Consider the following 24,213-nt stretch of genomic DNA (forward strand, 5'->3'; position numbering starts at 1 on the left):
TATCTTTGAAATTGTAAGGTTAAATGCATTTTTTTAACAAAAGATTTTGAAGGTTGGAAAGTAAAACTTAGTTAAGCATTAAGGGATTAAGGTCCTTACCCAGGTGTTTCATCCTTTAGCTCTTCTCTAACCCTTTCTTACCCAGTTCCAAAGCTTGTAAATGAAAGAATATGATTACAATTTTACAAATCCTAAAGGAAATGAGAGAAAACAGCCAGAGTAAAGAGATCATAAATGATGTTGCCATTGCTAAGGGTGAAGGATAAAGAGGGTCAATTCTGGGAGACTCTAAATGAGTCAAAGAAAGTTTTATTTGCACTTGTTGCCTTAAAAATTAACTTACCCTACTACTATACACCTCTTCCCCATAAGAGATGGTTACCAACAAATGAATTTCCTGCAATATTTACTACATCTTATGCTCCATTCATCTAAAAGAAGTATGTATGATGTATATTGTTAGAGATCTACTGTTATACAATTTGTTTAATAGGGCCATAGGTCATAAAACTTTATTGAAATTTTTTACATTTATTTCAGGATTTTTAGAATATTGTTGATCTTTAATGGATTAAGTCAAGAGTAACTGCATTATGATATCCATGACAGTCAGTATAGATCATAAGTTGATAAAGTGCTTATTTTCAAAAGTATCAGAACACAATTGATGTTTACAATTTTCAGATTTTCACTAGAAAAAGGTTTGAAGTTTCATCGTGCTCTTTATTTTTTTGGAAAGAAATAAACTTTACGCATAAGTGTTGATGCTGTGTAAGGTATTTGCTTGTTTTTGTGAAGTATGTTATCACCTGGAACATACGATTCATAATGAATAGCTACTTCTCGTGTGACTCTAAGGAGCATTGAGGCCAAGTCGTCATCCTGAGCATCTTCAATTAATACTTGAGCCAGAAAATGTAGAAATACACTTCCATTCAATCCTTTGTTTCCAGACTTGAATGCATACATACCTGTAAGAATAGACAGATTATCAAAGACAGAAAGGGATTCTCTAAGGGCTACAAGCATGTTAAGACCAACATACCTAAGATATGCTAAATCTTTTTAAACCATAAGGGATCTTATGTGAGCCATTATCAATTTCAGGCTTTGTTTCAGCTGTGTAGATTTTCTCCAGTTAAGAACAACTGCAGTGTAACTTCACATAATATTTATCATGATTTTTGCAGAACCCATTCATAAACTTTAATACTGGTGTAGCTAATTTCTCTATGTCAAATAACCTATTATTACACTTGGATAAAGCACAAACACTAAAGATTTTGAAAGTCTCCACAGGTTTGGGTTGAATTATAAACACAAAGAGATTGTATTAGCTATGTAATCATCAAGCACAAGATGAAATTAAATCTTTTTAAAACATAAGGGATTCTAAGAGTGCTTTAGATACTGCAATGTTACTTCACCTAATTTTTGTCATGATATTTTTCAGAACTCATTCATCAACTTTAGTACTGGTCCAGCTAATATCTCCTTATCCAGTATGCTACCTCTACACCTGGATAAAGCTGAAGACTCAACTTTTCAGTAGTCTCGGCCTTAGGTATCAACATATGATAGCAGTATACCTGCATTACATGATGAGAAAAAAGGAGAGATAGGTAGTATGTTTGAGGAAAGCAACCTGGATGTTTTGGCTCTGAGTGAAACGAAGCTCAAGAGCAAAGAGGAAGAGCGGTTTGGGAATGTCTTAGGAGTAAAGTCAAGGGTTGATGAGAGGACAAGGGCAATGGGGGTAGCAGTACTCCTGAAGCAGGAGTTGTGGGAGTATGTGATAGAGTGGAAAAAAGTAAACTCTAGATCGATACGGGTAAAACTGAAAGTGGATGGAGAGAGAGGGGTGATTATTGGTGCCCATTCACCTGGTCATGAGAAGAAAGATCATGAGAGGCAAGTGTTTTGGGAGCAGCTGAGTGCGTGTGTTAGCAGCTATCATGTACGAGACCAGGTTATAGTGATGGGTGATTTGAATACAAAGGTGAGTAATGTGGCAGTTGAGGGTATAATTGGTGTACATGGGGTGTTCAGTGTTGTAAGTGGAAATGATGAAGAGCTTGTAGATTTGTTGCTGAAAAAGGACCGGTGATTGGGAATACCTGTTTTAAAAAGAGATATACATAAGAGTAAGTATGTAAGTAGTATGGCTAGAGAGTGTTATTGGATTACGTGTTAATTGATAGGCGCATGAGAGAGACTTTTGGATGTAAAATGTGCTGAGAGGGGCAACTGGAGGTATGTCTGATCACTACCTTGTGGAGGCGAAGGTGAAGATTCGTAGAGGTTTCTAGAAAAGAAGAGAATGTAGGGTTGAAGAGAGTGGTGAGCGTAAGTGAGCTTGGAAAGGAGACTTGTGTGAGGAAGTATCAGGAGAGATTGAGTGCAGAATGGAAAAAGGTGAGAGCAAATAATGTAAGGGGAGTGGGGAAGGAATGGGATGTATTTGGGGAAACAGTGATGGCTTGCGCAAAAGATGCCTTTGGCATGAGAAAGATAGGCAGTGGGCAGATTAGAAAGGGTAGTGAGTGGTGGGATGAAGAAGTAAGATTGTTAGTGAAAGAGAAGAGAGAGTCATTTGGACAGTTTTTGTAGGAAAATAATGCAAATGACTGGGAGATGTATAAAAGAAAGAGGCAGGAGGTCAAGAGAAAGGTGCAAGAGGTGAAACAGAGGGCAAATAAGAGTTGGGGTGAGAGAGTATCGTTAAATTTCAGGGAAAATAAAAAGATGTTTTGGAGGGAGGTAAACAAAGTGCGTAAGACAAGAGAACAAATGGGAACACTGGTGAAGGGGGCTATTGGGGAGGTAATAACAAGTAGTGGGGAAGTGAGATGGAGTGAGTATTTTGAAGGTTTGTTGAAAGTGTTTGATGATAGAGTGGCAGATATAGGGTGTTTTGGTCGAGGTGGTGAGCGAATGGAGTGGGTCAGGGAGAAGGTTTGGTAAACAGAGAAGAGTTAGTGAAAGCTTTGCGGAAGATGAAAGCCAGCAAGGAGGTGGGTTTGGATGGTATTGCAGTGGAATTTTATTAAAAAAAAGGGGGTGACTGTGTTACTAACTGGGTGGTGAGAATGTTCAATGTATGTATGACTCATGGTGAAGTGCCTGAGAATTGGTGGAATGCATGCACAGTGCCATTGTATAAAGGCAAAGGGGATAAAGGTGAGTGTTCAAATTATAGAGGTATAAGTTGTCCCTGGGGATAGGGGAGAAAGAATACTTCCCACGCATTCCTCACGTGCCGTAGAAGGTGACTAAAGGGGACGGGAGCAGGGGGCTAGAAACCATCCCCTCCTTGTATTTTAACTTTGTAAAAGTGGAAACAGAAGGAGTCACGCAGGGAGTGCTCATCCTCCTCGAAGGCTCAGATTGGGGTGTCTAAATGTGTGTGGATGTAACCAAGATGAGAAAAAAGGAGAGATAGGTAGTATGTTTGAGGAAAGGAACCTGGATGTTTTGGCTCTGAGTGAAACGAAGCTCAAGGGTAAAGGGGAAGAGTGGTGTGGGAATGTCTTGGGAGTTAAGTCAGGGGTCAGTGAGAGGACAAGAGCAAGGGAAGGAGTAGCACTACTCCTGAAACAGGAGTGGTGGGAGTATGTGATAGAGTGTAAGAAAGTAAATTCTAGATTGATATGGGTAAAACTGAAAGTTGATGGAGAGAGATGGGTGATTATTGGTGCATATGCACCTGGGCATGAGAAGAAAGATCATGGGAGGCAAGTGTTTTGGGAGCAGCTGAATGAGTATGTTAGTGGTTTTGATGCACAAGACCGGGTTATAGTGATGGGTGATTTGAATGCAAAGGTGAGTAATGTGGCAGTTGAGGGAATAATTAGTATACATGGGGTGTTCAGTGTTGTAAATGGAAATGGTAAAGAGCTTGTAGATTTATGTGCTGAAAAAGGACTGGTGATTGGGAATACCTGGTTTAAAAAGTGAGATATACATAAGTATACGTATGTAAGTAGGAGAGATGGCCAGAGAGCGTTATTGGATTACGTGTTAACTGATAGGCACGCGAAAGAGAGACTTTTGGATGTTAATGTGCTGAGAGGTGCAACTGGGGGGGATGTCAGATCATTATCTTGTGGAGGCAAAGGTAAAGATTTGTAGGGGTTTTCAGAAAAGAAGAATGTTGGGGTGAAGAGAGTGGTGAGAGTAAGTGAGCTTGGGAAGGAGACTTGTGTGAAGAAGTACCAGGAGAGACTGAGTACAGAATGGAAAAAGGTGAGAACAAAGGAGGTAAGGGGAGTGGGGGAGGAATGGGATGTATTTAGGGAAGCAGTGATGGCTTGCGCAAAAGATGCTTGTGGTATGAGAAGCGTGGGAGGTGGGTTAATTAGAAAGGGTAGTGAGTGGTGGGATGAAGAAGTAAGATTATTAGTGAAAGAGAAGAGAGAGGCATTTAGACAATTTTTTCAGGGAAAAAAAATGCAAATAAGTGGGAGATGTATAAAAGAAAGAGGCAGGAGGTCAAGAGAAAGGTGCAAGAGGTGAAAAAGAGGGCAAATGAGAGTTGGGGTGAGAGAGTATCATTAAATTTTAGGGAGAATAAAAAGATGTTTTGCAAGGAGGTAAATAAAGTGCGTAAGACAAGGGAGCAAATGGGAACTTCAGTGAAGGGGGCTAATGGGGAGGTGATAACAAGTAGTTGTGATGTATGAAGGAGATGGAGTTAGTATTTTGAAGGTTTGCTGAGTGTGTTTGATGATATAGTGGCAGATATATGGTGTTTTGGTCGAGGTGGTGTGCAAAGTGAGAGGGTAAGGTAAAGGACTTGGTAAACAGAGAAGAGGTAGAAAAAGCTTTGCGGAAGATGAATGCCGGCAAGGCAGCAGGTTTGGATGGTATTGCAGTGGAATATATTAAAAAAGGTGGTGACTGTATTGTTGACTAGTTGGTGAGGTTATTTAATGTATGTATGAATCATGGTGAGGTGCCTGAGGATTGGCGGAATGCGTGCATAGTGCCATTGTACAAAGGCAAAGGGGATAAGAGTGAGTGCTTAAATTACAGAGGTATAAGTTTGTTGAGTATTCCTGGTAAATTATATGGGAGGGTATTGATTGAGAGGGTGAAGGCATGTACAGAGCATCAGATTGGGGAAGAGCAGTGTGGTTTCAGAAGTGGTAGAGGATGTGTGGATCAGGTGTTTGCTTTGAAGAATATATGTGAGAGATACTTAGAAAAGCAAATGGATTTGTATGTAGCATTTATGGATCTGGAGAAGGCATATGATAGAGTTGATAGAGATGCTCTGTGGAAGGTATTAAGAATATATGGTGTGGGAGGCAAGTTGTTAGAAGCAGTGAATAGTTTTTATCGAGGATGTAAGGTATGTGTACGTGTAGGATGAGAGGAAAGTGATTGGTTCTCAGTGAATGTAGGTATGCGGCAGGGGTGTGTGATGTCTCCATGGTTGTTTAATTTGTTTATGGATGGGGTTGTTAGGGAGGTGAATGCAAGAGTTTTGGAAAGAGGGGCAAGTATGCAGTCTGTTGTGGATGAGAGAGCTTGGGAAGTGAGTCAGTTGTTGTTCGCTGATGATACAGCGCTGGTGGCTGATTCATGTGAGAAACTGCAGAAGCTGGTGACTGAGTTTGGTAAAGTGTGTGAAAGAAGAAAGTTGAGAGTAAATGTGAATAAGAGCAAGGTTATTAGGTACAGTAGGGTTGAGGGTCAAGTCAATTGGGAGTTAAGTTTGAATGGAGAAAAACTGGAGGAATTAAAGTGTTTTAGATATCTGGGAGTGGATCTGGCAGCAGATGGAACCATGGAAGCGGAAGTGAGTCATAGGGTGGGGGAGGGGACGAAAATTCTGGGAGCCTTGAAGAATGTTTGGAAGTCGAGAACATTATCTTGGAAAGCAAAAATTGGTAAGTTTGAAGGAATAGTGGTTCCAACAATGTTGTATGGTTGCATGGCGTGGGCTATGGATAGAGTTGTGCACAGGAAGGTGGATGTGCTGGAAATGAGATGTTTGAGGACAATATGTGTTGTAAGGTGGTTTGATCGAGTAAGTAATGTAAGGGTAAGACAAATGTGTGGTAATAAAAAGAGTGTGGTTAAGAGAGCAGAAGAGGGTGTTTTGAAATGGTTTGGTCACATGGAGAGAATGAGCGAGGAAAGATTGACCAAGAGGATATATGTGTCAGAGGTGGAGGGAACGAGGAGAAGTGGGAGACCTAATTGGAGGTGGAAAGATGGAGTGAAAGAGATTTTGAGTGATCTGGGCCTGAATATGCAGGAGGGTGAAAGGCATGCAAGGAATAGAGTGAATTGGAACAATGTGGTATACCGGGGTCGACGTGCTGTCAATGGATTGAACCAGGGCATGTGAAGCGTCTGGGGTAAACTATGGAAAGTTGTGTGGGGCCTGGATGTGGAAAGGGAGCTGTGGTTTCGGTGCATTATTACATGACAGCTAGAGACTGAGTGTGAACAAATGGGGCTTTTGTTGTCTTTTTCTAATGCTACCTCACACACATGAGGGGGGAGGGGGTTGTTATTCCATGTGTGGCTAGGTGGTGATGGGAATAAATAAAGGCAGACAGTATGAATTATGTACATGCGTATATATGTATATGTCTGTGTGTGTATATATATGTATACATTAAGATGTGTAGGTATGTATATTTGCATGTGTGGATGTGTATGTATATACATGTGTATGTGGGTGGGTTGGACCTTTTTTTTGTCTGTTTCCTTGTGCTACCTCACTAACGCGGGAGACAGCGGCAAAAAAAGAAAATAAATGAATAAATAAATAAAAGTTTGTTGAGTATTCCTGGAAAATTATATGGGAGGGTATTGATTGAGAGGGTGAAGGCATGTACAGAGCATCAGATTGGGGAAGAGCAGTGTGGTTTCAGAAGTGGTAGAGGATTGTGGATCAGGTGTTTGCTTTGAAGAATGTATGTGAGAAATGCTTAGGAAAGCAGATGGATTTGTATGTAGCATTTATGGATCAGGAGAAGGCATATGATAAGAGATGATAGAGATGCTTTGTGGAGGTATTAAGAGTATATGGTGTGGGAGGTGAGTTGCTAGAAGCAGTGAAAAGTTTTTATTGGGGATGTAAGGCATGTGTACGAGTAGGAAGAGAGGAAAGTGATTAGTTCCCAGTAAATGATGGTTTGCGGCAGGGGTGCGTGATGTTTCCATGGTTGTTTAATTTGTGTAGGGATGGGGTTGTTAGGGAGGTGAATGCAAGAATTTTGGAGAGATGGGCAAGTATGCAATCTTTTGTGGATGAGAGGGCTTGGGAAGTGAGTCAGTTGTTGTTCGCTGATGATACAGCGCTGGTGGCTGATTCGGGTGAGAAATTGCAGAAGTTGTTGACTGAGTTTGGTAAAGTGTGTGAAAGAAGAAAGCTGAGAGTAAATGTGAAGAAGAGCAAGGTTATTAGGTTCAATAGGGTTGAGGGACAAGTCAAGTGGGAGGTAAGTTTGAATGGAGAAAAACTGGAGGAAGTGAAGTGTTTTAGATATCTGGGAGTGGATTTGGCAGCGAATAGAACCATGGAAGCGGAAGTGAGTCACAGGGTGGGGAGGGAGCAAAGGTTCTGGGATTGTTGAAGAAAGTGTGGAAGGCGAGAACATTATCTTGGAGAGCAAAAATGGGTATGTTTGAAGGAATAGTGGTTCCAACAATGTTATATGGTTGTGATGTATGGGCTATAGATAGGGTTGTGCGAAGGAGGGTGGATGTGTTGGAAATGAGATGTTTGAGGACAATATGTGGTGTGAGGTGGTTTGATCGAGTAAGTAATGAAGGGGTAAGAGAGATGCGTGGTAATAAAAAGAGCGAGGTTGAGAGAACAGAAGAGGGCGTATTGAAATGGTTTGATCACATGGAGAGAATGAGTGAGGAAAGATTGACAAAGAGGATATATGTGTCAGAGGTGGAGGGAACCAGGAAAAGTGGGAGACAAAACTGGAGGTGGAAGGATGGAGTGAAAAATATTTTGAGCGATCGGAGCCTTAACATACAGGAGGGTGAGAGGCGTGCAAGGAATAGAGTGAATTGAAAGGATGTGGTATACCGGGGTCGACGTGCTGTCAATGGATTGAACTAGGGCATGTGAAGTGTCTGGGGTAAACCATGGAAAGTTTTGTGGGGCCTGGATGTGGAAAATGAGCTGTGGATTCGGTGCATTACACATGACAGCTAGAGACTGAGTGTGAATGAATGTGGCCTTTGTTGTCTTTTCCTAACTTTCTCACATGTACATGGGGGGAGGGGGGTGCCATTTCATGTGTGGCGGGGTGGCAACAGGAATGGATGAAGGCAGCAAGTATGAATATGTAAATGTGTATATATGTATATGTCTGTGTACATATACATTGAAATGTATAGGTATGTATATGTGTGTGTGTGTGTGGGCATTTATTTATATACATGTGTATGTGGGTGGGTTGGGCCATTCTTTCATCTGTTTCCTTGAGCTGCCTCGCTAATGCGGGAGACAGCGACAAAGTATAATAGAATAAAAAAAGTAACCTGCTTACATAGTTGAAATGTGATTATCAAAGAATTCTTTTTCCCCAGTAAAGGCATGCAAAGAAAATTTGCAAAATAAAGTATTTTGGCATACATGTATACTGTACGTACCAGGATAAGAAGCCCACATCATAAGCATGTCTGCATTTTCAGGTATAACATATTCCTCTATGATATTAGTTTGTTGAGAATCAGCTTGTACCCTGAGAGCTTTTGGTTGCTTTAGGCAGACTCCCTTATCAGTTTCCTCCCCCCGACAGGCCTGAAATAATATAGAAAGGAAACAGCAAGTCATTTTATGCACACAGTTAACGTTACAAGAACATTAGCGGTTAAGGAAAGTTTATGAAGTTATGTAAGTAATGCTGAAGTCTATCTGCTGTCATTTTAATATTCAGTTGTTCATTTTACAATAGGTTGTTCCTAGCAGAATCTCCCACTTATAGCTAATATTATGTTATTCTGAAAAAAAAAAAAAGCATTACAAGCTGTCATACACAAAAGAATTTATTTACTCGTGTTTTCCTTTTACCACCTTCCCACATCCATTCTTCCCAGATACCCATACTACCTTTACTTCAACTCCTCAGGATCTCTCCTCTCTGTTTGTAATTTCCACTATATCTTTAGCTCACATATTTCTTCAACTGTAGGAGCTCCCATCTCTTAACCTCTAATAACCATCATACATATCTATAAACATTTTTGCACTTGTACTATTAACTTCATCCTGACTTAGCTTATTCTCCATATCTAATATTGTTCTGCTGTCAAGAAAGTGCTTTCTCACTTCATTTCTGACTAGTTCATATGCCTAATATCCCATTCTTTCCTGTAGCTGATTATTACTTCAACAGAGAACCAAACTCTGTTAACCCTTTGTCTATGGTGTTCTCAGTATTACATGAAGTGCTGCCATTAAGATATCCAAGTGAAACACCAAAGCAGTAGTCTCTTTAGACTTATTATACAATTTGTTAAACTCTGTAGTATTACTACGAGGACTATATTACTCTTAGATATGTCTTGGATTTATTTTGGGCCTTGATCACCAACTGTTTCTAGCTAATACTATACATCCCTCCGAGATTTCTGTTTGAAAAGATTGAATGATTTTCTCTCTTCTAATCATACTATTTTCATCATACATGAAAAACTTTTCATACATCCATTACCACCGCCTCTTTACAGTAACCTATCAGTCCCATGCAAACACCAGTGTAACCATATAAGGCATCAGTGTAATGTTCATTTATAATTGGTGTATGGGCAACAATTAGAATTTATTCTTTTTGTGTCTTAGGCTCTGGCCATGGGCAAAAGTTCTCATTGAAGCCAAGCCTTAAGTATGAAATAGGTTAAAAAGGTAGAGAATAGATAGAAAAAAGTTAAGACCATCTAAAAGCTTTAGGGGAACTGGAAATTATTCTTTGTAAAATATGTTTGGTTGTTAAAAAAGATATAGCCTTAGTTGCCTGTACCATATCAACTGACATAAAAGATAAGTAAAGAGTTTCAAAGCTTAGAGGTTTAGAAATAGAAACAGACATCACAATACTTAACTCTTTAGTTGCCAGTGACTATTGTAGGTTTGAGGGAGGTTTTGGAAAGCATTATTGGTCATTGGTATATAAGTGCATTTGGTTATCTATCACAGATAGAAAATTGTTAATGAAAAGAAGAAAGGCTTAGGGGCAATACACACCCAGTTGGACATCACTGTTGATACAGGAAGAGGGAGAGGTTAATCAATCAACAATTAAGATGGCAGATTTGCCAGAGAGGAAGCTAGTTGTGAGAGAACAGAGTATGGAAGAAACACTAAAAGAGATGTGTCTTGATATAAGACTCTGATGCCACATTCAGTCTGCCTTGATTTAAGATTCTGATGCTAAATACAGTCAGAAGCTTTTGATGCATCAAGGGCTACATTTTAGGATTTTCCAAATCTTTTGGAGAAGATGACCAGGCATTTGGATCTAACCTTGTAAAAGAAATATTGATGATATTCATTTCAAGCTAGAAGTTTCAGTTTTCTAAATTATTTCTTACATTTTTCATATGTTTTTTTTTTTTTTCATACTATTCGCCATTTCCCGCATTAGCGAGGTAGCGTTAAGAACAGAGGACTGGGCCTTTGAGGGAATATCCTCATATGGCCCCCTTCTCTGTTCCTTCTTTTGGAAAATTTAAAAAAAAATGAGAGGGGAGGATTTCCAGCCCCCCCGCTCCCTTCCCTTTTAGTCGCCTTCTACGACATGCAGGGAATACGTGGGAAGTATTCTTTCTCCCCTATGTATATTTATCTATTTATTCACTTTGCCCCGCCGCCGTCTCCCGCGCTAGCGAGGCAGTGCAAGGAAACAGACGAAAGAATGGCCCAACCCACCCACACACACATGCATACACATACACGTCCACACACACCACACATACACACCTATACATCTCAACGCACACATATACACACACACACAGACATATACATATATACCCATGTACATAATTCATACTGTCTGCCTTTATTCATTCCCATCGCCACCCTGCCACACATGGAATAACAACATCCTTCCCCCTCATGTGTGTGAGGTAGTGCTAGGAAAAGACAACAAAGGCCCTATTCGTTCACGCTCAGTCTCTAGCTGTCATGTAATAATGCACCGAAACCACAGCTCCCTTTCCACATCCAGGCCCCACAGAACTTTCCATGGTTTACCCCAAACGCTTCACATGCCCTGGTTCAATCCATTGACACCATGTCGACCCCAGTATACCACATCGTTCCAATTCACTCTATTCCTTGCACGCCTTTCACCCTCCTGCATGTTCAGGCCCCGATAACTCAAAATCTTTTTCACTCCATCTTTCCCCCTCCAATTTGGTCTCCCACTTCTCCTCGTTCCCTCCATCTTTGACACGTACATCCTCTTTGTTAATCCTCCTTACTCATCCTCACGAGTCCAAATTATTTCAACAAAGCCACTTCTGCTCTCTCAACCACTCTTCTTATTACCACACATATCTTTTACCCTTTCATTACTTAGTCAATCAAACCACATATATTTTATTTCATATATATTTGTCATTTCCCATATTAGTGAGGTAGTGTTAAGAACATGAGGATAGAGGACAAAGAGGATATATGCATCAGAAGTGGAGGGAACAATCACCCCGCCAATTAATACCAATTTCTCAACTGCCCATATCCCATATCTCTTGCACATGCTATCACTGCTTCACTAAATATCTCCCATTCCCCTTGCTTCATTTGCTTACAACTTTAGCTATTCTATACCCAATCTCTTCTAGTATTTCACACACACACACACACACACACACACCTCTTTTTTCCAAGCTCATTTCTTTCTCACCCTCTTCTCATTCATATTAGTTTCCCCTCCCAAGACATTAACATCTAGGAGTCTATCTTTTGCACACCTATAAATTTGTACAGAGTCCAACACTTCTCTCTGACCAGGTTCCCTACTCACTGATGTATATTTATGCATGTCAAAAAAAAAAACGTATTCCTAATCACCATACCATTTTCTGCACACAACTCCACATATATATGTATATGTGTGTGTGTGTGTATATGTGTGTATGTAAAATGGGAAACAGAAGAAGGAGTCACGCGGGGAGTGCTCATCCTCCTCGAAGGCTCAGACTGGGGTATCTAAATGTGTGTGGATGTAACCAAGATGTGAAAAAAGGAGAGAGAGGTAGTATGTTTGAGGAAAGGAACCTGGATGTTTTGGCTCTGAGTGAAACGAAGCTCAAGGGTAAAGGGGAAGAGTGGTTTGGGAATGTCTTGGGAGTAAAGTCAGGGGTTAGTGAGAGGACAAGAGCAAGGGAAGGAGTAGCAGTTCTCCTGAAACAGGAGTTGTGGGAGTATGTGATAGAATGTAAGAAAGTAAATTCTCGATGAATATGGGTAAAACTGAAAGTTGATGGAGAGAGATGGGTGATTATTGGTGCATATGCACCTGGGCATGAGAAGAAAGATCATGAGAGGCAAGTGTTTTGGGAGCAGCTGAATGAGTGTGTTAGTGGTTTTGATGCACGAGACCAGGTTATAGTGATGGGTGATTTGAATGCAAAGGTGAGTAATGTGGCAGTTGAGGGAATAATTGGTATACATGGGGTGTTCAGTGTTGTAAATGGAAATGGTGAAGAGCTTGTAGATTTATGTGCTGAAAAAGGACTGGTGATTGGGAATACCTGGTTTAAAAAGCAAGATATACATAAGTATGCGTATGTAAGTAGAAGAGATGGCCAGAGAGCGTTACTGGATTACGTGTTAATTGACAGGCATGCGAAAGAGAGACTTTTGGATGTTAATGTGCTGAGAGGTGCAACTGGAGGGATGTCTGATCATTATCTTGTGGAGGCTAAGGTGAAGATTTGTATGGGTTTTCAGAAAAGAAGAGTGAATGTTGGGGTGAAGAGGGTGGTGAGAGTAAGTGAGCTTGGGTAGGAGACTTGTGTGAGGAAGTACCAGGAGAGACTGAGTACAGAATGGAAAAAGGTGAGAACAATGGAAGTAAGGGGAGTTGGGGAGGAATGGGATGTATTTAGGGAATCAGTGATGGATTGCACAAAAGATGCTTGTGGCATGAGAAGAGTGGGAGGTGGGTTGATTAGAAAGGGTAGTGAGTGGTGGGATGAAGAAGTAAGATTATTAGTGAAAGAGAAGAGAGAGGCATTTGGACAATTTTTGCAGGGAAAAAATGCAATTGAGTGGGAGATGTATAAAAGAAAGAGACAGGAGGTCAAGAGAAAGGTGCAAGAGGTGAAAAAGAGGGCAAATGAGAGTTGGGGTGAGAGAGTATCATTAAATTTTAGGAAGAATAAAAAGATGTTCTGGAAGGAGGTAAATAAAGTGCGTAAGACAAGGGAGCAAATGGGAACTTCAGTGAAGGGCGCTAATGGGGAGGTGATAACAAGTAGTGGTGATGTGAGAAGGAGATGGAGTGAGTATTTTGAAGGTTTGTTGAATGTGTTTGATGATAGAGTGGCAGATATAGGGTGTTTTGGTCGAGGTGGTGTGCAAAGTGAGATGGTTAGGGAAAATTATTTGGTAAACAGAGAAGAGGTAGTAAAAGCTTTGCGGAAGATGAAAGCCGGCAAGGCAGCAGGTTTGGATGGTATTGCAGTGGAATTTATTAAAAAAGGGGGTGACTGTATTATTGACTGGTTGGTAAGGTTATTTAATGTATGTATGACTCATGGTGAGGTGCCTGAGGATTGGCGGAATGCGTGCATAGTGCCATTGTACAAAGGCAAAGGGGATAAGAGTGAGTGCTCAAATTACAAAGGTATAAGTTTGTTGAGTATTCCTGGTAAATTATATGGGAGGGTATTGATTGAGAGGGTGAAGGCATGTACAGAAGCATCAGATTGGGGAAGAGCAGTGTGGTTTCAGAAGTGGTAGAGGATGTGTGGATCAGGTGTTTGCTTTGAAGGATGTATGTGAGAAATACTTAGAAAAGCAAATGGATTTGTATGTAGCATTTATGGATCTGGAGAAGGCATATGATAGAGTTGATAGAGATGCTCTGTGGAAGGTATTAAGAATATATGGTGTGGGAGACAAGTTGTTAGAAGCAGGGAAAAGTTTTTATCGAGGATGTAAGGCATGTGTATGTGTAAGAAGAGAGGAAAGTGATTGGTTCTCAGTGAATGTAGGTTTGCGGCAGGGGTGTGTGATGTCTCCATGGTTGTTTAATTTGTTTATGGATGGGGTTGTTAGGGAGGTGAATGCAAGAGTTTTGGAAAGAGGGGCAAGTATGAAGTCTGTTGGGGATGAGAGAGCTTGGGAAGTGAGTCAGTTGTTGTTCGCTGATGATACAGCGCTGGTGGCTGATTCATGTGAGAAACTGCAGAAGCTGGTGACTGAGTTTGGTAAAGTGTGTGAAAGAAGAAAGTTGAGAGTAAATGTGAATAAGAGCAAGGTTATTAGGTACAGTAGGGTTGAGGGTCAAGTCAATTGGGAGGTAAGTTTGAATGGAGAAAAACTGGAGGAAGTAAAGTGTTTTAGATATCTGGGAGTGGGTCTGGCAGTGGATGGAAGTGGAAGTGGATCATAGGGTGGGGGATGGGGCGAAAATTCTGGGAGCCTTAAAGAATGTGTGGAAGTCGAGAACATTATCTCGGAAAGCAAAAATGGGTATGTTTGAAGGAATAGTGGTTCCAACAATGTTGTATGGTTGCGAGGCGTGGGCTATGGATAGAGTTGTGCGCAGGAGGATGGATGTGCTGGAAATGAGATGTTTGAGGACAATGTGTGGTGTGAGGTGGTTTGATCGAGTAAGTAATGTAAGGGTAAGAGAGATGTGTGGAAATAAAAAGAGCGTGGTTGAGAGAGCAGAAGAGGGTGTTTTGAAATGGTTTGGGCACATGGAGAGAATGAGTGAGGAAAGATTGACAAAGAGGATATATGTGTCGGAGGTGGAGGGAACGAGAAGTGGGAGACCAAATTGGAGGTGGAAAGATGGAGTGAAAAAGATTTTGTGTGATCGGGGCCTGAACATGCAGGAGGGTGAAAGGAGGAATAGAGTGAATTGGATCGATGTGGTATACCGGGGTTGATGTGCTGTCAGTGGGTTGAATCAGGGCATGTGAAGCGTCTGGGGTAAACCATGGAAAGCTGTGTAGGTATGTATATTTGCGTGTGTGGACGTATGTATATACGTGTGTATGGGGGGGGGTTGGGCCATTTCTTTCGTCTGTTTCCTTGTGCTACCTCGCAAACACGGGAGACAGCGACAAAGCAAGAAAAAAGAAATTAGAAAACAGTAAAATTCAAGATGCTGAAGGAGAATGAAGATGCTGTAAGTAGAAGGCAGGCAACCATCAGTAAGGGAAGCACTACCAACTGGTTACTGGGAGAGTTTATGATGGGAACATAGTGAGCCAACACTCATATTTGACATCCTCCGCTTGCTCATTTTACTTTTTGTTTTTCTCACTTTTCCTCAACTACATGCGAGTTGCTGGCATTAGATCCTCAAACTCACTATCTCCATCTCATACACAATACTTTTTATCACACATGTCCACCATTTTCCACATCAGTGAGTTCTTGCCAGAGACAAAGAAATGGCCTCATTAACTCCACTCTCTAGCTGTCATGCACAATGTATCAAGAGCAGAGCCACCTCCAATTTGGTGATCTTGAAGGCACTGGACCATGAGTTTTACAGGTATGGATTTTCAGTATTCTACCTTTACCAAAGCACAATCTAACCAAATCCAATTGCAAGTGCAAGCTGATGAAAGAAAATAATCAAAATCTTGCAAAAACTCTATTCCCAACATTTCAGACAAATCCCATTTCATTACAGTATGTTCCATTAAACATTTTCACTTTGTAATAAATGTTTTTGATTTTTTAATGATGTTAATGTTTCTAGAAAACTTTCATCAAATTTCATTTAATCTGACCAAATATTAAAATCACATTGCACTTTCTTTAGCAGTTCAAAGAGGCATATGAAAATTTTCTTATCCTGTATATAAAACTTAAGGGAAAAATGTAAATTAATTTGCTTACTTTTTAAAAAGTTTACCCACTTGAAACTTACAAGTCACCTTTACATAACATGAATAAATGAATGATGATTGAGGCTACTGGATCACTTTTTTGATACCATAAGCAAGATTCAAGTAAGCTCAATACTGATTTGTTGTATTACCTGAATGAAAAACATCTTTGGTTTTCCAGCAAGTGATGGACATTTCTCAGCATTGAAGTTCTTCCATAGTTCTATTGTGTCAACCTTTGCATCATAAGTCCAGATGAACTCCTTATTGGTCTTTCCATGTAGACCTCCATGACTCATGAACACCAATACCAGTCCATCAGAATCAGTGTGGTCTTGTTGAGAAACTGTAGAGTAACAGGTGAAATTATTGACTGAAGACTCAAGTAAATAATCCTATAGAGAGTCTCCTGAAGGTAAGAATATCATGCCTATTTACATATGTAATAGTATCAAAACAGTGATACTTTATAATGCATGTGCTTCAGATACATGAAAGCAGATAAGGGTGGCAGTCATGGTAGTCTCCTATATTAATAACTTTTTCATTAATACCATTATCCTACAGGATCGTCATATAGTAAATGAACATTCATGGTGCAGGTCACAGGTTACATTTATGAATATGAAGGAGAAAATGACAAATGCCAACAGCAAAGGTAGCTACATGCTTCCCTAATAGACTGTCATTCCTATATGCCTCTCCTTGTTTATAATTACCTATTTATACAGTATGGGAGGAGTTTTAAACTTGTGTGGCCTTTCTCTTGAGCATTTTTCACAACCATATAACTTTTTGATTTTCCTTATACTCATCCTCCTCGAAGGCTCAAATTGGGGTGTCTTAAATGTGTGCGGATGAAATCAAGATGAGAAAAAAGGAGAGATAGGTAGCATGTTTGAGGAAAGCAACCTGAATGTTTTGGGTCTGAGTGAAACAAAGCTCAAGAGTAAAGGGGAAAACTGGTTTGGGAATGTCTTGGGAGTAAAGTCAAGGGTTGGTGAGAGGACAAGAGCAAAGGAAGGAGTAGCAATACTCCTGAAGTAGGAGTTGTGGAAGTATGTGATAGAGTGTAAGAAAGTAAACTCTAGATTGATATGGGTAAAACCGAAAGTAGATGGAGAGAGATGGGTGTTTATTAGTGTCTATACACCTGGTCATGAGAAGAAAGATCATGAGAGGCAAGTGTTTTGGGAGCAGCTGAGTGACTGTGCTAACAGCTCTGATGTGCAAAACTGGGTTATAATGATGGATGATTTGAATGCAAAGATGAGTAATGTGGCAGTTGAGGGTATAATTGGTGTACATGGGGTGTTCAGTGTTGCAAATGGAAATGGTGAAGAGCCTGTAGATTTGTGTGCTGACAAAGGACTGGTGGTTGGGAATACCTGGTTTAAAAAGAGAGATACACATAAGTATATGTATGTAAGTAGGAGAGATGGTTAGAGAGCGTTATTGGATTACATGTTAATTGATAGGCACATGAAAGAGAGACTTTTGGATGTTAATGTGCAGAGAGGGGCAACTGGAGAAATGTCTGATCATTATCTTGTGGAGGCAAAGATGAAGATTTGTAAAGGTTTTCAGAATAGAAGAGAGAGACTGTTGGGGTGAGGAGAGTGGTGAGAGTAAGTGAGCTTGGAAAGGAGACTTGTGTGAGGAAGTACCAGGAGAAATTGAGTGCAGAATGGAAAAAGGTGCGATCAAATAACGTAAGGTGAGTGGGGGAGGAATGGGATGTATTTAGGGATGCAGTGATGGTTTGTGCAAAAGATGCCTGTGGCATGAGAAAGGTGGGAGGTGGGCAGATTAGGGGTAGTGAGTGGTGGGATGAAGAGGTACGATTGTTAGCAACAGAGAAGAGAGAGGTGGTTGGGCGATTTTTGCAGGGAAGTAGTGTGAATGACTGGGAGATGAATAAAAGAAAGAGGCAGGAGGTCAAGAGAAAGGTGCAAGAGGTGAAAAAGAGGGCAAATGAGAGTTAGGGTGAGAATATCATTAAATTTTAGGGGGAATAAAAGATGTTTTGGAAGGAGGTAAATAACTTGCTTAAGACAAGAGAACAAATGGGAACATCGGTGAAGGGGGTTAATGGGAAGGTATTAACAAGTAGTGGTGAAGTGAGGAGATGGTGTGGGTATTTTGAAGGTTTGTTGAATATGTGTGATGATAGAGTGGCAGATATAGGGTGTTTTAGTTGAGGTGGCGTGTGAAGTGAGAGGGTCAGGGAGAATGATGTGGTAAGCAGAGAAGAGGTAGTGAAAGCTTTGCAGAAGATGAAAGCCGGCAAGACGACAGGTTTGGATGGTATTGCAGTGGAATTTATAAAAAAGGGGGTGACTGTGTTGCTGACTGGTTGGTAAGGATATTCAATGTATGGTTCATGGTGAAGTTGCTGAGAATTGTCGGAATGCATGCATAGTGCCATTGTATAAAGGCAAAGGGGATAAAGGTGAGTGTTCAAATTACAGAGGTATAAGTTTGTTGAGTATTCCTGGGAAATTATATGTAAGGGTATTGATTGAGAGGGCAAAAGCATGTACAAAGCATCAGATTGGGGAAGAGCAGTATGGTTTCAGAAGTGGTAGAGGATGTGTGGATCAGGTGTTTGCTTTGAAGAATGTATGTAAGAAATACTTAGAAAAACAAATGGATTTGTGTGTAGCATTTATGGATCTGGAGAAGGCATATGATAGAGTTGATAGAGATGCTCTGTAGAAGGTATTAAGAGTATATGGTGTGGGAGGTGAGTTGCTAGAAGCAGTGAAAAGTTTTTATCAAGGATGTAAGGCATGTGCACAAGTAGGAAGAGAGGAAAGTGATTGGTTCCATGAATGTCGGTTTGCAGCAGGGGTGCATGATGTCTCCATCGTTGTTTGATTTGTTTATGGATGGGGTTGTTAGGGAGGTGAACGTAAGAGTTTCAGAGAGAGGGGCAAGTATGCAATCTGTTGTGGATGAGAGGGCTTGGGAAGTAAGTCAGTTGTTGTTCACTGATGATACAGTGCTCGTGGCTGATTCAGGTGAGAAACTGTAGAAGTTGGTGACTGAGATTGGTAAAGTGTGTGAAAGAAGATAGCTGAGAGTAAATGTGAATAAGAGCAAGGTTATTAGGTACAGTAGGGTTGAGGGACAAGTCAACTGGGAGGTAAGTTTGAATGGAGAAAAAATGGAGGAAGTGAAGTGTTTTAGATATCGGGGAGTGGATTTGGCAGCAGATGGAACCATGGAAGTGGAATTGAGTCACACGGTGGGGAGAGGCGAAGTTTCTGGAAGCATTGAAGAATGTGTGGAAGGCGAGAACATTATCTCGGAGAGCAAAAATGGATATGTTTGAAGGAATATTGGTTCCAGTAATGTTATATGGTTGCGAGGCATCCGCTATAGATAGGGTTGTGCAGATGAGGGTGGATGTGTTGGAAATGAATTGTTTGAGGACAATATGTTGTGTGAGGTGGTTTGATCGAGTAAGTAATGAAAGGGTAAGAGAGATGTGTGGTAATGAAAAGAGTGTGGTTAAGAGATCTGAAGAGGGTGTATTGAAATGGTTTGGTCACATGGAGAGAATGAGTAAGGAAAGACTTACAAAGAAGATATATGTATCAGAGGTGGAGGAAATGAGGAGAAGTGGGAGACCAAATCGGAGGTGGAAGGGTGGAATGAAAAAGATTTTGAGCGATCAGGGCCTGAATATACAGGAGGGTGAAAGGCATGCAAGGAATAGAGTGAATTGGAACGATGTGGTATACCAGGGTTGACATGCTGTCAATGGATTGAACCAGGGCATGTGAAGCATCTGGGGTAAAGCATGGAAAATTTTGTGGGGCCTGGATGTGGAAAGGGAGCTGTGGTTTCGGTGCATTACACATGGCAGCTAGAGACTGAGTGTGAACGAATGTAGCCTATGTTGTCTTTTCCTAGTGCTACCTCGCACGCACGTGGGGGGAGGGGTGCCATTTCATGTGTGGTGGGGTAGCGGCAGGAATGGATAAAGGCAGCAAGTATGAATATGTACATGTGTATATGTCTGTGTATGTACATGTATGTATATGTTGAAATGTATAGGTATGTATATGTGTGTGTGTGTGTGTGTCGGCGTTTATGTATATACATGTGTCTGTGGGTGGGTTGGGCCATTCTTTCGTTTGTTTCCTCGTGCTACCTCGCTAACACGGGAGACAGCAGCTAATTATAACAAATAGATAAATAAAATATAAATAAATACTATTTCCATTCACAGTTTTCTCAGTATATCCTATTCATCCACAGCTTTAATACCATATTGATATACTTCTTTACATCTTTTCTAATAAGTTCCTAACTTAATTCTTTTTATGACCTCTAAATCCGATACATATATGGAAAAAAAACACGGGAAAATGAAACATGACAGGTTCCCAAAAGTACTTTCATGTAATGATTACATCGTTAGGGGAGATACAATAATGAGATAGATGATAAAGAACAGACAGTTGATATACATGGAAGAGATGTTGCTAAGATGTCATTGGTAAACAAGCATTACTAGATAGTTGTGTTTGGGACTGGCAACATGCATGTCATAAAATCTTTATTATATGGGAAAAAAAGGGAACTGTTTACAAAATTTTCTCACAGAAAACAGAGACTGTTATCTAGGAAACAGAGGAAACAGAGATTGTTATCTAGGAGAGCAAAAATGGGTAAGTTTGAAGGAAAAGTAGTTCTAACAATATTGTATGGTTGTGAGGCATGGGCTATTATAGACAGGGTTGTATGGAGGAGGGTGGATGTGTTGGAAATGAAATGTTTAAGGAAAATATGTGGTGTGAGGTGGTTTGATCAAGTAAGTAATGATCAGGTAAGAGAGATGTGTGGAAATAAAAAGAGTGTGGTTGAGAGAACAAAAGAGGGTATGTTGAAGCGGTTTGGACATACAGAGAAAATAAGTAAGGAAAGGTTGACAGAGAGGATATATATGTCAGAGGTTGAGGGAACAAGGAGAAGCAGGAGACTAAATTGGAGGTGGAAGGATGGAGTGAAAAAGATTTTGACCGATTGGGGCCTGAACATACAGGAGGGTGAGATGCTTGCAAGAAATAGAGTGAATTGGAATGATGTGATATACCGGGGTAAACATGCTGTTATGGACTGAACCAGGGCATGTGAACGTCTGAGGTCAGCCATGTAAAGGTCTGTGGGGCTTGGATGTGGATAGGGAGTTGAGGTTTTGGTGCATTACACATGACAGCTAGAGATAATGTGAATGAATGTGACCCTTTTTTTTGTCTGTTTTCTTGGGGCTACCTCGCTGAAACAGCAGGTAGTGATGCTGTTTCCTGTGGGGTAGGGTAGCCCCAGGAATGGATGAAGGCAAGCAATTTAATTTTCCCTTAACCCTATTGAACCTAATAACCTTGCTCTAATTCACGTTTATTATCGACTTTCTCCTTTCACACATTTTTCCAAACTAAGCCACCAACTTCTGCAGTTTCTAACTCAAATAAGCCTTCAGAGCTGTATTATCGGCGAACAACAACTGACTTACTTCCCAGGTCCTCTCATCCTCAACAGACTGCATACCCCCTTGCTGTAGACCAACCTTCACAGGAAACCAATCACTCTCCTCTCTTCCTGCTTGTACACATGCCTTACATCCCCAATAAAAACTTTTCACTGCTTTTAGCAGCTTACCTCCCACACCATATACTCTTAAGACCTTCCACAAAGCATCTCTATCAACCCTGTCATATGCCCTCTCCAGATCCATAAATGCTACGTACAAATTCATTTGTTTTTCTAAGTATTTCGCATACATACCACAAAGCAAGTACCTGATCCACACATCCTCTACCACTTCTGAAACCACACTGCTCCTCCCCAATCTGGTGCTCTGTACATCCCTTCATCCTCTCAATCAATACCCTCCCATACATTTTTCCAGGAATACTCAACAAACTTAGGCCTCTGTAGTTTGAACACTCACCTTTATCCCCTTTGCCTTTGTACAATGGCACTATGCATGCATTCCACCAATCCTCAGGCACTTCACCATGTTCCATACATACACTGAATATTCTTATCAACCAGTCAACAACACAGTTACCCCCCTTTCTTAATTTATTGTACAGCAATACCATCCAAACGTGCTGCCTTGCCAGATTTCATCTTAACCATACCATTCTCCCTGACCCTCTCACTTCGTACACCACCCCAACCAAAACACCGTACATCTGCCACTCTATCATCAAACACATTCAACAAACCTTCAAAATACTTACTCCACCTCCCTTTTCACTTCATCACTTGTTATTACTTTCCCCCATGCCCCCTTCACTGATGTTGCCATTTGTTCTCTTGTCTTATGCACATTATGTACCTCCTTCCAAAACATCTTTTAATTCTCCCTAAGGTTTGATGATACTCTCTCACCCCAACTCGTATTTGCCCTTTTTTCAACCCTTACACCTTCCTTTTGACCTCCTGCTGCTTTCTTTTATACATCTCCAAGTCGTTTGCACTCCTTCCTTGTAAATATTGTCCAAACGCCTCTCTTGTCTCTTTCGCTAACAACTTTACTTCTTCATCCTACCACTCACAACCCTTTCTAATCTGCCCAACCCCTCGTTTCTCATGCATCTTTTGCACATGCCATCACTGCTTCCCCAAATACATTCCATTCCTCACCCACTCCCCTCATGCCATTTGCTCTCACCTTTTGCCATTTTACACTCAATCCCTCCTGGTACTTCCTCACACAAATCTCCTTTCCAAGCTCACTTACTCTCACCACTCTTCTCCCAACATTGTCTCTTCTTTTTTGAAAACCTATACAAATCTTCATCTTTGCTTCCATAAGATAGTGATCAGACATCCCTCCAGCTGCCCCTCTGAGCATATTAACATCTAAAAGTCTCTCTTTTACATGCCTATCAATTAACACGTAATCCAATAATGCCCTTTGACTCTCTCCTACTCACATATATATATTATTATTATTATTATTATTATTATTATTATTATTATTTTTTTTTTTTTTTTCTTTTTTCAAACTATTCGCCATTTCCCGCGTTAGCGAGGTAGCGTTAAGAACAGAGGACTGGGCCTTTGAGGGAATATCCTCACCTGGCCCCCTTCTCTGTTCCTTCTTTTGGAAAATTAAGAAAAAAATGAGAGGGGAGGATTTCCAGCCACCCGCTCCCTTCCCTTTTAGTCGCCTTCTACGACACGCAGGGAATACGTGGGAAGTACTATTATTATTTATTTTATTTATTTTGGTGTCGCTGTCTCCCGTGTTAGCGAGGTGGCGCAAGGAAACAGACGAAAGAATGGCCCAACCCACCCACATAGACATGTATATGCATACACGTCCACACACGCACATATACATACCTATACATCTCAACGTATGCATATATATACACACACAGACATATACATTAATACACATGTACATAATTCATACTGTCTGCCTTTATTCATTTTCATTGCCACCCCGCCACACATGAAATAACAACCTCTTTCCCCCACGCTGTGCACGAGGGAGTGCTAGGAAAAGACAACAAAGGCCACATTCGTAACACTCAGTTTCTAGCTGTCATGGGTAATGCACCCAAAACCACAGCTCCCTTTCCACATCCAGGCCCCACAAAACTTTCCATGGTTTACCCCAGATGCTTCACATGCCCTGGTTCAATCCATTGATGGCATGTCGCCCTGATATACAGCATCGTTCCAATTCAATTTATTCCTTGCATGTCTTTCACCCTTCTGTATAATCAGGCCCCGATCGCTCAAAATCTTTTTCACTCCATCCTTCCACCTCCAATTTAGCCTACCACTTCTCATTCCCTCCACATCTGACACATATATCCTTTTTGTCAATCTTTCCTCACTCATTCTCTCCACATGACCAACCCTTTCAATACACCCTTTTCTGCTCTCTCAACAACACTCTTTTTATTACCACACATCTCTCTTATCCTTTCATTACTTACTCGATCAAACCACCTCATACCACATTATTGTCCTCAAACATCTCATTTCCAACACATCCACCCTCCTCCGCACAACCCTTTCTATAGCCTATGCCTCGCAACCATATAATATTGTTGGAACCATTATTCCTTCAAACATACCCATTTTTGCTCCGAGATAATGTTCTCGCCT

The 24,213-nt window shown here is 40.8% G+C and overlaps 1 protein-coding gene across 4 annotated transcripts in view; it reads right to left on the minus strand.

Moving 5' to 3' along the window:
• Positions 1 to 276: 276 nt before the first annotated feature.
• LOC139757902 (caspase-1-like) overlaps positions 277 to 24,213 on the minus strand; it is a 103,354-nt gene continuing 79,417 nt past the window's right edge. For 3 of the 4 annotated variants that reach the window (XM_071678847.1, XM_071678846.1, XM_071678844.1), the window contains exons 6-8: positions 16,218 to 16,411; positions 8,632 to 8,782; positions 512 to 971 (exon numbers count right to left, since the gene is read on the minus strand). In XM_071678847.1, coding sequence (XP_071534948.1) covers positions 724 to 971; positions 8,632 to 8,782; positions 16,218 to 16,411 — 593 coding nt within the window. In that variant the 3' untranslated portion in view covers positions 512 to 723. Of the gene's footprint in view, positions 972 to 8,631; positions 8,783 to 16,217; positions 16,412 to 24,213 lie in introns of all 4 variants that reach the window. The other variant, XM_071678845.1, reaches the window with a different exon arrangement.

This window comes from Panulirus ornatus, chromosome 28, assembly GCF_036320965.1.
Source record: "Panulirus ornatus isolate Po-2019 chromosome 28, ASM3632096v1, whole genome shotgun sequence".
Lineage (NCBI taxonomy): Eukaryota > Metazoa > Arthropoda > Malacostraca > Decapoda > Palinuridae > Panulirus > Panulirus ornatus.